At 40.6% G+C, this 12488-nt stretch overlaps 1 protein-coding gene across 3 annotated transcripts in view; it reads right to left on the minus strand.

The window, feature by feature from the left end:
* Positions 1–361: 361 nt before the first annotated feature.
* Positions 362–12488, minus strand: part of LOC311249268 (ATP-binding cassette sub-family D member 3-like) — a 32848-nt gene continuing 20721 nt past the window's right edge. For all 3 annotated transcript variants that reach the window (XM_084340175.1, XM_084340174.1, XM_084340176.1), the window contains 12 exons: positions 12288–12385; positions 11811–11902; positions 10172–10263; positions 10006–10078; positions 9837–9900; positions 9543–9620; positions 9365–9430; positions 7286–7375; positions 7074–7193; positions 5521–5625; positions 3810–3866; positions 362–2488 (listed from right to left, as the gene is read on the minus strand). In XM_084340175.1, coding sequence (XP_084196301.1) covers positions 2411–2488; positions 3810–3866; positions 5521–5625; positions 7074–7193; positions 7286–7375; positions 9365–9430; positions 9543–9620; positions 9837–9900; positions 10006–10078; positions 10172–10263; positions 11811–11902; positions 12288–12385 — 1013 coding nt within the window. In that variant the 3' untranslated portion in view covers positions 362–2410. The remainder of the gene's footprint in view (positions 2489–3809; positions 3867–5520; positions 5626–7073; positions 7194–7285; positions 7376–9364; positions 9431–9542; positions 9621–9836; positions 9901–10005; positions 10079–10171; positions 10264–11810; positions 11903–12287; positions 12386–12488) is intronic.

A 12488-nucleotide genomic window follows, 5' to 3' on the forward strand; every position in this document is an offset into this window, starting at 1 on the left:
TCATTTGGATCGTCAGCTTGGTGGATCTTCTCACCGGTAGCAGAGTTGAGGAGATAATGGTGGATCAGATGGATAGAACTGCTTTCTGTGTGTTTATGCCCTGAAAAGAGGTCTTAAGCAGAATCAGCCATACTAACATGGACACCTGTGTTGGTGTATCCTATATTTATATTATATTTGCAGGGTCTGTAATCTGCTTTATACACTTTAAACACCTCTTTCTGGGAAATAATCTGCATATTTATGTACCAGTGATCAACTGACAGAAGCCATCATAGCACATTAGGTAGAGCTGATGTAAAATAAGTTATCAACATAATTATCCAGAATTCAACAAGAAACACCCAAGAAGTACATACAATTCTGATAGAAAAGTTTTTTTTATTAATGGAAATGAAATTATGACAAGAGGAAAAATGAATAATAATAATCAAAATAATTATTTGATCTTCAGTGTGGATGACAACCCCTCAAATTTCAGATAACATGATCAACAGGCCAATGGAAACGTTTTATGGAGCTGAGTGACTAGGGAATATTTTACATGGGTGGACAGAAGCATGTGACTGGTGCTCACGTTTGTTTTGTTTTTTGTAGTTTTGTTTTTTACCTGAACGGTAAATCTGATTTCACTCAGTTCTGTTCTTCCCCACGAGCAAAATGTAGTGGATCTAAAATGACTAGGAAAAAGGCAAACATTGATGTCATCATTAATCAGTCCTTGACTTTGTAGCTTAAAGCCACAACAGATCAGAGTGGCACTGAAAAATTCATTCACGAGTTCTCACAAAAAACAAATGGCGAGTTTTTTTAAGGCCCAATACATTTCTGACCTGCTGCTACGTTATGAACCATCCAGACCTCTGAGGTCGTCAGGTACAGGTCTGCTTTCAGTCCCTAAACATGGAGAAGCAGCACTCAGTTATTATGAACCACATATCTGGAACAAACTCCCAGAAAACTGCAGGTCTGCTCCAACTCGCACCTCTTTTAAATCAAGGCAGAAAACCTTCTTGTTTACCACTGCCTTTTATTGAAGGAATTTTAAGGCTTTGATCAATATCTTGAACTTAATACTTCTTGTATGCTCAGTCATTTGGTTCTCACAAAAGTCAGCACTTCCACAACGGTCACTTTTTCAATGATAGCGTGACCAGTCCATTACACCCTGGCAGCTACACCTGATGCAGGACGGTCATGCTTCAGGGTCCTTGATGGAAATAACATATTTTAGGCATTCGGCCAATAAAAAAATTGTCACATGAGCAATGTTGAAAATACAAACCCACCGGGATCTGACTCTCCAGCTCTGCATAGCAACAGTCTGTGTCCCTACACCAGCACTGTTATGTGTAACAACATGTAACAACATACACATGTTCACCACCATTGGCTAATTCAGGTTTCGGTCAGATTTTTTATTTTTACTCGTGGGTTTCTTGGGAAACGGCTTTCTCTCTTTTTTAACACTCTTCTGAATGCCTGAGTGACTGATATGTTCCTGTTCCTTCGGACAGCTGCCGACGAAGTGATAAGGAAGTAGGATGATAATGGATTAGGGCCAATTTATAGCAAACTTGGTCACACAGAGGTGATTTTCATGTCTCATTATTTCACCACAGTTTTCCTTACTTCATGGAATATGTAAGAGGCCTTTATTAATATTTGGCCTCAAGAAAAAGGGTGAGGAATGAACAGAGCAAAAATGTCAGAGGAGGAAGGAAGAAGGCCTTCATAACATTTTTAAGAAAACCACAACTATGTTGTAATTATATCATAAGTGACAAGATAACTGATCATTAGAAATAATCACAAAAAAAAATAGTCACAAAAGACAAGCCAAAGCTTAGTGTATTACTATTGTTATTTCAAGATCTCAATTATTGCCAGCCAGGGCTGTTGTCAACTTCTGTCAGCTGTGGTGTGACTTAAATGAGAACCTAGAAGGCAGCCAGAAGCAACACTTGTGTGAGTGCACATCTCGGAGGTAACACATTGTCCATGCATACTTCAGTATTATTATGTGCAGGACACAATTTACTATGGGACGTGATGCCTCAAAGACAACTGTTGTATCATGTCTCTACTTGCTATCTTCTGTTGCCGTTACAAGCTATGATAGCATGTGCAGAGATGATTAAAAAAGTCTAGTATACTCCCACTTTCATTTCAACATCTTCACATCCGTAAAACTACTTAGAAGTTGGCAATGAAAATTACAAGTTTTTATATAATCAAACTGAACAAATTAATGGTTAGACAAGTGATTCTTTAAATAACAGAAAACAGAGAAAACAAATGATTAAAAACATTATTCTCTACTTTTAGCTATAACTTCTGAATTGAGTGCAAAGAATTAATGGACTGGTTATATAAGAGCAGTACATCATTTGCTACTGTCAGCAGTCAGTTACGAGCCAAACTCGACAGTTTCCTCTGTGATGGGCTTGAACTCGTAGTTCCCTCTCCCGTCCATGTGGAGATAATACTTCATGACAAGGGAGAAAAACACAAAAATAATATGTCAGTAAGGAGGAAAGTAAGAAAGAAAGACGCAGCAAGTACAAACTAGCTGAAACAGAGTAAAGGCGCAGATATTTGAGCAAATTGTATTCTTCACATACACTGTTATACCATAAATAGAAATGCTCAGTCTGTGTTAAGTATTAAAGATGGTTATAAAGAAGAAATATAAAATATACACAAGCAGTGGTTTAGCCATCTTCACGAGCAGTCAGCAATGAAGCAGAGTAAGGGTGTTCCGATTTATTGGCCACCAATCGTTATCGGCCTGCATTTGTTCTAAATAGTTTGGTTAGTGGTCTCTTTGAAGGTAATCAGGTAAACACGAGACAGTTTCTTCTGTGCACCGCTAAAATATCATAGCATGCTGCAGGGCTCGAGACTAACAGCCTATCGTTGTCTCCAGGTTGGGGACGACACAAAATGTGCTTGGGACAAACGCGCTTTGCATATGACAAGTTGAACTGACTACACTGAATACAACGCAGCATGTCTTATCATGCTGTTACCATAGGTATGTCTCTCTCCACAGTGCTGTGTCAGCATAGTTAAAATCACTGGCTGGCTGCTCTGCACGAGGCTTAAGAAACATATGAAGATTGAGAAAAGTCCTGCTGGCAGGACCTTACAAATATGTTGTGCTGACTAAACCAAGAAGGGGCTGCAAATCTGTATTGAAATCAGCAGGAGGAGAACTAGTTAGCTAATAGCTTACAATGGAGCTAAAAACACAGCAAAACTGAGTTTATGTTCAGAAGAAGATGAAGTATTCTGTTTAATGCGACAACACAACAAGTATACACTAAAAACATTTTCAGTGAAGTACGTCAGCTGGGAATAGTTTGGAAGTAGAAGTACTTAGGGTCCAACATTTACTGTAATTCTCTGAAAACAGTCTCTCACAGTCAACCCCACTTCACACAGATTGGTCAATTGTGTGGAGGTGTGAATTCTGTCTGTTATTCTTTTTTTTCTCCAGCTGATTCTGTCCTGTTTCATGTTTTCAATTGGTGCAACGAAGCAAGCTCTTCACGCCGTCTTCCTTTTGACATCATCACTGACACACTGGACGATCTACTTTGTTTCGTGCATACAAATCAAAGAGATTAGGCTGATGGGCTTGTCAGTCTGACGCAAGACTGTTTTCCACATCATTATCCTGTGTTGTTCTGTGTACAACAGGTAAAACTACATTTTTAAAAGCAAAGTCTGCTCAGAGAAGGAAACTGTGACAATGGGGGATTTCATTTGAACTTGTAAGAACACAGATGACATTCTGTCCTTACCTCATGATGCTTCCACAGGGACTTTCTGTGGGACACTGTGAACAGGGTGATGCCCACCTGTGGAACAAAATAAACAAACAAGTATTAGCCAACTTGACTCCATACCAGTTCAACATTGTACAAATAAAAAAAACTCACTCTTATAGTAACTGGGTCAACCTCGACCACCCTGAAACTCAGAACTCAACTGTGACGTCAAAGACTCATCAGCTCCACTGACGTAGACAGGGGTGTATATGTTTGTGTAAGAGGGCTACGGTAAGGTGAGACCTTTAACCCCAAGAACACCAAACCTACTGTCAAAGCATGGTGCTGGTAGTATTATGCTGTGGGGCTGTTTTGCTGCCAGTGGATCTAGTGCTCTAAAGAAAGTACATGGGATAACGAAAAAGGAGGATTATCTCCAAATTCTTCAGGAAAACCTAAAATCTCCAGCCAGAGATTGGGTCTTTGGCGCAGTTGAGTGTTCTAGCGGGACAATGATGCCAAACACACATCAAAAGTGGTAAAGGAATGGCCAAAATCAGGCTGGAATTGAGGTTTTGGAACGGCCTTCTCAAAGTCCTGACTTGAACCCCATTGAGAACATGCTGACTGTGCTTTAGAAATGTCCATGCCAGGAAGCCAACAAATTTAGTTGAACTCCAGCAATTCTATCAGGAGTAGTTAAAAATTCAGCCAGAGGACGACCAGAAGCTTGTGGATGGCTTTCAAAAGCACCTAACTGAGGTTAAAATGGCCAAGAGACATTTGAGAGGTGAAATGTCTTCAAGAAACTGAAACAAGTCCAGTTGCCTACGATACAGCATTTACATTTACCATGACCTACTGTAGATGACTGAGAACCTTCATCAACAGATAGTTGTTATACTTATGTTCTTACATTTATTACCATTACCATATTAACAATTGCAAAACCATTTTAAAAGAAAAATGTGGCTCTACTGTTACAGCACAAATTAAGAGGCAGCGTGGGAGACGAAAGTGCAGCAGATTTATGTCTCATTCTCTCGGTTGTGTGCACCAGTGAGGAGTCTGATGTGTTGCAGTGTAAAGCAAAAGGGAGAGAGGGGGCTTTGAAAGTGCTGGAATTCTTCAGTAGATCACCCTGCTGATGGAATGTTGCAAAATCCCTACAGGCTTGACACACTGGGTGCATGTGCAGTGCTGCTGATTGGCGTTACCTTTTGCTTTTCATTTTGGTGTCCATGTAAACAGGTTAGACTGTTCGCACAGGATGCTTGAGATGTGCATCTCACGCGTGTCAAGTGTTGTCTATTTCTACCGCGATCATACCAGTGTTTCACTACAGTTTTAATGTCTGTATGTGTAGAATCTCACTTATCACAGGCACACTCCATGTAAACAGAGAGGGCAGGCAGGAGCCGCACGAACACGCAAGTAAGCAAGTGTCATCTTTGCCCTTCCACCGTTTTCTTTCCAAAAGAAACACTTAAGGTTCTAAGTCCTCTACCCTACTTCAGTTTAACACCTTAGGAGCTCTCTTCAGGGCCAAGATGCATTGGGAATAACTAATCTTTACCAAGATCTAAGGAAATGTTCATACTTTCAAACTTCAGAATTCTAAGAGTTGTCTTAGAATGTTGTCACTAGGAGCAAATCTTTGAGCTAGGAAGCTTTGTCAATAAAGCCCCAGATGTTTTTCAGCGATGTATTGCATTTGGTTGTGTGATGTGTTGTTGGGTCATACCGTCCTGCAGTGGCTGTAGATATAATCCTCCACATCCACACTCACTGCACTGGTGCACTCATCCAGAATGGCAAACTGGGGCTTGTGGTAGAAAAGTCTGGCCATCTACATACATAAAGAGAAACAGACACACATTGTAATACCAGAATCATTACTACCTCATTAAAAGGTGAAAAAACTTTATGTGTAAAGCCTAACTATCAAGTCCAGTATTTCCTGCTGATGGATCAAAGAGCCCATAGGCTGGCCTTATTCGTGTTAAACTGTTACCTCTAAAAAGATTTTAATAATAAACTTTATAAACCCAGTGACACACTACAAGTATTTTGGCTTAATGACTTTTGACCCTCAGCCAATATGATTGTCAACAGTGTTCTTTGACATGTTCAAAAGTGAGCATTTCTACCATTATATCTATGTTAGTAATTGAGCTGCCCCACTGCAACTGTAGTTTAAAAAAACATCTAAAAATGAGACCTGGGATAATATGCTTGCTTATCTGGTGATTTGATTTTACCAATATACCTGGATGCTGATTCTATTCAGAATCTCAATTCAGAACCGATTCTGGATCGAATGAACAGAAAAGACAGGACTTTTTCAGTCATTTGCTCCAGTATACTGTGTACCATTCACTGGTATACACTGCTATACATGAAACATAACTGGCAGATAACTGATTCTTAGTCTTTTAAATTTAAAAGTTTACTCCATTAATTGATGATTTGTTTTGAAAGCAAATTACAAAATCTCCTGCCTTTTTGAGGACAACAGTATGAGGGGGAGGTGGAGTGCTCCACAGTGTTGTTAGCATCATGTCTCGGTAGAGAGCGGCCTCTCTGCTGCACTGTTAGCTCTGGTGAAAGCCAATCCCTGTTCAAGACGCTTAACAGGCGCAGGGTTTTTGAGGTCATTGAGGGAGAGGGCCGGTGTTGTGTCAAAGTCCGTTACCCCATTGATATGTGTCACCCCTCACCACCGGGACACGATACAGTTCAAAACTGGCAATTTTTCTACTAGATCAGTAAGTAACAAAAAACTTACCTGCTTATTAATATGAGCAGGTGTTTTCCTCTGCCTTTTCATAGCACCGAGATCAGGTTTTCTAGGTAAAATTAAGTTTTTTGTGCTTTGGACAGTGGCCAGGCTGCTAGCAGTCCATGTTAATCCTGTCTTTGTGAGACTGTGCTAACAGTTGTGCCATAGTGAAATGTTAGGAGGGGGACTGTTGAAAAATTGTCTTTTTTTTCTTAATCAACATAATCATAATCATTTGTCGGGAATACATTAGTAAACACTAATCAGCAAAATAGCTTAAGCAACATTTGGAAGATCCATGTTTTTTGTTTGTTTTCTGACACAAGTGAACAAGCAACAACATTTTAGCTTGAGGTACGAGTATGAGCTGGGATAGCCCCACACTACCCTTAGCAGGATAGTAAGTTTAGAAAATGAATGGCTGGATGGCCTAGCTTGTGTTTTAAGTAATGTAAACCAATCCCCGCGTCATGTTTCCTGCTCAGCTTGTTGACAGGGAGTGAATGAATCCTTACAGCCATCCTCTGTTTCTCTCCTCCACTGAGGACGTCCATCCAGTCCTGGACTGAGTCCCAACTGCCCTCCCTGTTCAAGATGTGACCAAGCTGAACATTGTCCAAGTATTCCTTCAATACCTGGGCACAAGAAATGGCGAGACAAGTTAAGGTATACATGTATAACACATACAGACAATGGAAGTGAATGGGAAGTGTGTTTTGTGTCCCACCTGATCAGAGATGCCTTTCCTCCTCTGTTCCTCACAGGTGTCAGGGTAAATGACTTGGTCCCTCAGAGAACCCAGAGTCATGTAGGGTCTCTGGACAAACACAACAGGTTTGCATGAATTCCTCCAATTTTAACATTAAGGTTGGTGTTACTTTTTACTTTAGATTGGCGTTCTGGAACAGAATTTTGGTAGATACTACCCCATTACATTCACTACACAAGTTCACACAACTATAGACATTGCAGTCCAAAAACAACTTAGTGAGAGAGTGAAGTTTAATATTCAAATGTACCGTTACTGTGATCTTGTTTATTATCTGTGAAAAAAGGTTTGGTCGTAGTACATGTATTTGTCATTGTATTAGACTTAACTGATGAGAGCTGGGCGATATTGACCAAAAATCATATCTTGGTATTTTCGGGCTAAATGGCTTAATGTCAGCAATCTCAGTAATTTCTACAAAGTCGGCTACATGTTCAGTTGCTGATCAAAATAAAATGCATTGGCCGCAACTTTAAAACCACTGACAGGTAAAGTGATAACATTGATCATCTCGTTACAATTGAATGTTCCCCTGTGAAACCTTGGGTCCTGGCATTCACTTGACAAGTACCACTAACCCAAACGCTGCTGTAGACCACGTAAACAACCTCCTGGCTATGGCACTCCGCAATGGCCATTTTTTTTAACAAAAGGCCAAATGCATGATTAATTAAAAAGTGATTTGAAGTCCACGAAAATAATGAATTTAACTCCCTTTGCAAGTTAAACGGCAGATAATCGGGGGGCAAAGCAAGGTGCATGGCGCAAAGGGGCAGTATTGAGACTGAACATTACTCAAGGGTGTGTTTTTGGGCGTAACAGTGGAATAAACTTCATTGATTATTATAAGTCCTCACTCGCTGACATGATCAGTTAGTATCTAGTAGAGTCAAGATTCATACAGTAAAATAGTTTGCAGCAACTGTAACTGTAACTGTAATAAATTCTGACATCCTGTCTAAAAATACTTATTTCAGAAGATAAAAGTTTAGGTCTGAGTCAGTCTGGAACAAGCAATGGCAATGCAGGTGACTGCCTGCACAATGACACGCTTTGTGCCAAGCATAAGATAGAGCCCACTGGTGTCAAAATTCTGTATTGACAGGAAAGAGGCAGAGGAGAAAATGGCGAAATAATGCTGGGGCAGTGCAGGCAGGGCATCAAGGCCACTTTGGTTGAAGGGCATGTCATTTTTTGAGGGGCAAAAGGCCAAACTGAGGGGGCACGGCAGCCATGGCCATTGTGGCCACTGTGAAATCCTTACCCTGGTAGGCAGGGTGGAAACTATCAGGGTGAATGTAATGCCAGAGCTGCTTTTTATTTTTGCTGCCTTAATATAACTGTTTAGTATCTCTATTCAAATTCTTGGACAGGAGTTTTCCAAATTCAAATTTTAATATCAAAGGCCCAGAGTGAAACTCAAAGTTCTCTGCTCCCACACAAAAAAGGGTGGTTAGCCTCAACTCATTTTAAAAGTTACTATTACTACATGGATACTGTTGCCTCTATATGACCCACATAAGCAATCAACACAATCAGCAAGAAGATTGGCAATTTCTATACAATCATAGTTTTTGTAAATGCCTGTCACCGGGTTGGATTCTGATTCACCCTGGTGGGATACATCATAAAATTCAAACTATGTTATGAATAGTTGATGTAGTTGTAGATGTAGTTTTGCCAGCAAAAAAGGCTTTTGATACAGGTAAAATGGAGAGAAGTAAAACATTTTTCACAAAAAAATGTGGGAAATCTGCAAAATTCCTGTTTATGGATGTGAACTGCATGTAAGTAATAACTTGGGGATGGCAACTCCAGAGGGATATGCATTTAGTCTTCTGTTCTAATTACTAAGCAAAGTGAATATACTGTAAACATTTAATTGGATATTTTGGGGGGATGTGAAAATATACATCACTTGTCTTTTGTCTTTGTCTTACTTTTGTCTTACCAGTTTATGATATATTATTTTATTTTTATGTATGTAAAGCTGTGTGAGACTTATTGTCAAGCAACTATATTAATAGAGATCTTTACCTGTGGCACGTAGAAGAGTTTCCCTCTCTCGGGTTTTGTCAGGTGTCCACCAAATAGAGGCCACAGCTTAAAAAACATGTATAAAAAACATACACGTAGAACATGAGTACATTATTTGTCAGACCAAATTGCTGAATTGTGCTTTCCATTTAGTCGTTGTTACTGGAAGGTTTCTTACCTCTCCAAGTGCTCGGAAAAGAGAGCTCTTTCCACAGCCATTTGGTCCGCACACAAGAACATTTGTGCCAGACCTCACCTCCAGAGGACAGAGAAAAAGTTGGAATATAAATGGCCTCATTCAATTTAACTCACAGGTGAGTGTAAATGTCCATATGGTAAAGAAAAAAAAAAAAAAAAAGACTAAACCAAATGTCAGCTCAGTTTTTCTAACAAAAAGAATTCCATTATAAATCAGTCAATGATAGTTAGCCTGTCTGGCTGAAATATAACAATGAAAGAGGAAGTATTTTACCTCAAATGTGAGGTCTCTGATCAAGATGTCTCCGTTAGGTGTTGCAAGTGGGGTATGGTCAAATCTGCAAAATAAATAAAATGTTCCTGTAAAGCTGAACTCATCAAAAGAGAATCAAAAGGAAAAAAAATATGCTGATGTAATATTCAAGTGTTGAAAAGAGACCTACTTGATGATGTTATCTCTGTTGATAATCTGACCACTTCCAGGCACCAGTGTGATTTTCTCTGCATCGGCTGATTCTAAGATGAAGGGAATAACTCAAAAATCAGGCTGGTTGCACAGCTCCACTTATCTAACACATCTATGTTTTGTCAGTTAAGAATCATGTGTACCCTTCTCCTGCTGGGAGACCATTGTGCGTTCATATTTGCCAGCATTCAGCTCCTTCAGGACTTTCATCAATTCAGTGATACGAGCTGTAAATCTGTCAGGGGACATACATATTAATCAAAAAATCAGATTAACAGTTGAATCTAAGCTGCACCTTTATTGTTTTCTAAAGCTACTAGTTGATGATGTCGGAATTGGTTCTTAAGTGTTTAAAATTGTGAAATAATGTGTATATTGAGTGAAGAAACTTAGAATATTTTGTCCAGACACAGCTGGACAATAGAGATGACATGCTAGCTATCACTCAAAGCAGCACTGCCCATTACTATGAATATTTTTACACCTTCATATAAATTTAAAATGTGAGTTATTTGAAAATTCACCACCTATACAGTTGTCATGAACGAGGAAAATAGCTATTAAAAACTATTTTTCAAATGTTCATTTTGGCTGTAAAGTAACTTGTGCAATATATGATAAATGTGCCTGTGCAAATGTGCAATGTGCAGGGGTCCTGAGATAATTAAAAACACCAGAACAAAAAAACAATCAGTCTTTGTGACATGAAGTGTATGGTTGATTCAGTGGAGAAAGGAGGTGTTGGGAGCTGTGGTGGTGGTGTTGTGTAGTCTGATCGCTGATGGTATGAAAAAGCCCCCCCGAGCGCTTTGAGGCACGTGGTTGGATGAGTCTGTGGCTGAACGTGCTCCTGAGTTGCCTCAGCTCAGCGTAGAGAGGGTGAGAGGGGTTGTCCATTATAGCTTGCAGCTTTCCTCTCATCCTCCTCTCTGTCACCGCCTCCACACTGTCCAGTTTCATCCCCACCACAGAGCTGGCTTTCCTCACCAGACTGTTCGGCTTAATGGCACCACCGCTCCCGATGCCACTTCCCCAGCACACTGCTGCAAAGAACATGACACTGGCTACCACAGACTGGTAGAACATTCCTAGCAGCCTAGTGCTACATTGAAAGACCTGATCCTCCTCAGAAAGAACAGTCTGCTCTGTCCCTTCCTGTAGAGGGCCTCAGTGTCTGACCAGTCCAGTTTATTGTTCAGATGCACCCCGAGGAACCTGTAGATGTCCACCATCTCCATCCCCTCCCCGTTTATGGAAACAGGTGTTGGGGGGTTCTTCCTGCGCCGGAAGTCCACCACCAGCTCCTTGGTTTTCCCGATGTTGAGCTGAAGGTGGTTCCTGCCACCCATCCCACAAAGTTCTCGACTAGTTCTCCGTATTCCTCCTCCTTATTGTCTGTGATGCATCCAACAATGGAGGAGTCGTCAGAGAACATCTGCAGGCAGCATGTCCGGGAGTTGTATCAGAAGTCAGAGGTGTAGAGGGTGAATAAAACCGGTGAAAGAACAGTTCCCTGGGGTGTGTCAGCGCTGCTTGTCACCACATCTGACAGGCAGTGTTGCAGCCTGACATACTGCGGCCTGTCCGTGAGGTAGTCTGTAATGTGAACTGTGAACAGCTCCGGATCAAAGCACAACGTGATTTGAATCTGGGTGTTAATTCCTTCAGAAGGCCTGACTCTGCATCCGACTCTCTCCTCGAGAGCTGCCTGGCTCCAATTAGCTGAGCAGTGGCAGCTATTAATCTGTTCATGTTCTTTTTTTTATAATCTATACCACTCACCCTGAGAGGCGGGTCATCTCTCTGCCAGCAAGTACAATCCTGCCCAGGGCCTGGGACATTCTCAGGAGCATCCTCCCGCTCTGGTAGTAGTCCTACAAGCCACAGAGGTCCAGTCACATTACTTAAACTTCACAGTCCCAAAGCATAACTTCATAACATTTTCATAGCAAGCTGTACTGTTTATATGATTTCTAGTAGGGATACATTGATGATTCTTTATTTTAAGGTGCCATCACTGGAAAAAAATATGTTTATTATTGGCACGATGATTTTAATGCTGTGTGCTTTTGCAGTTTTATGTGCTGTATTGACGTTTTTGCTGCACTTACATACAAGACCAGGTTTCCATATGTTTCCATTCACTTCATTCATTCATTTTGATATTGTATGGAATGAACTCAAAAGTCACACCTGTCTCAGCATCATTTAAAACATCAAAAACAAAATGTGTGTGTGTGTGTGTGTGTTTTCTCTGACCTCCAGCAACTCATGGTGTGAGCTGTGCAGGTGTCGGGGATGTGACAAGTTTAGGAAAGGCCGGCTTACAACCAGGTAGCCCACCACAGTGGCAATGTCTGCATGCGGACAAACAATGAACAGAGTATTAAAACAAATAGCAATTCTTGATTTGAGTGGGGTACAATTCATTAATGATGGTTCACACAAACACTGTACTGC

The sequence above is a fragment of the Pagrus pagrus genome, assembly GCF_965226575.1.
Source record: "Pagrus pagrus genome assembly, chromosome: 20".
In the NCBI taxonomy this organism is placed as follows: Eukaryota; Metazoa; Chordata; class Actinopteri; order Spariformes; family Sparidae; genus Pagrus; species Pagrus pagrus.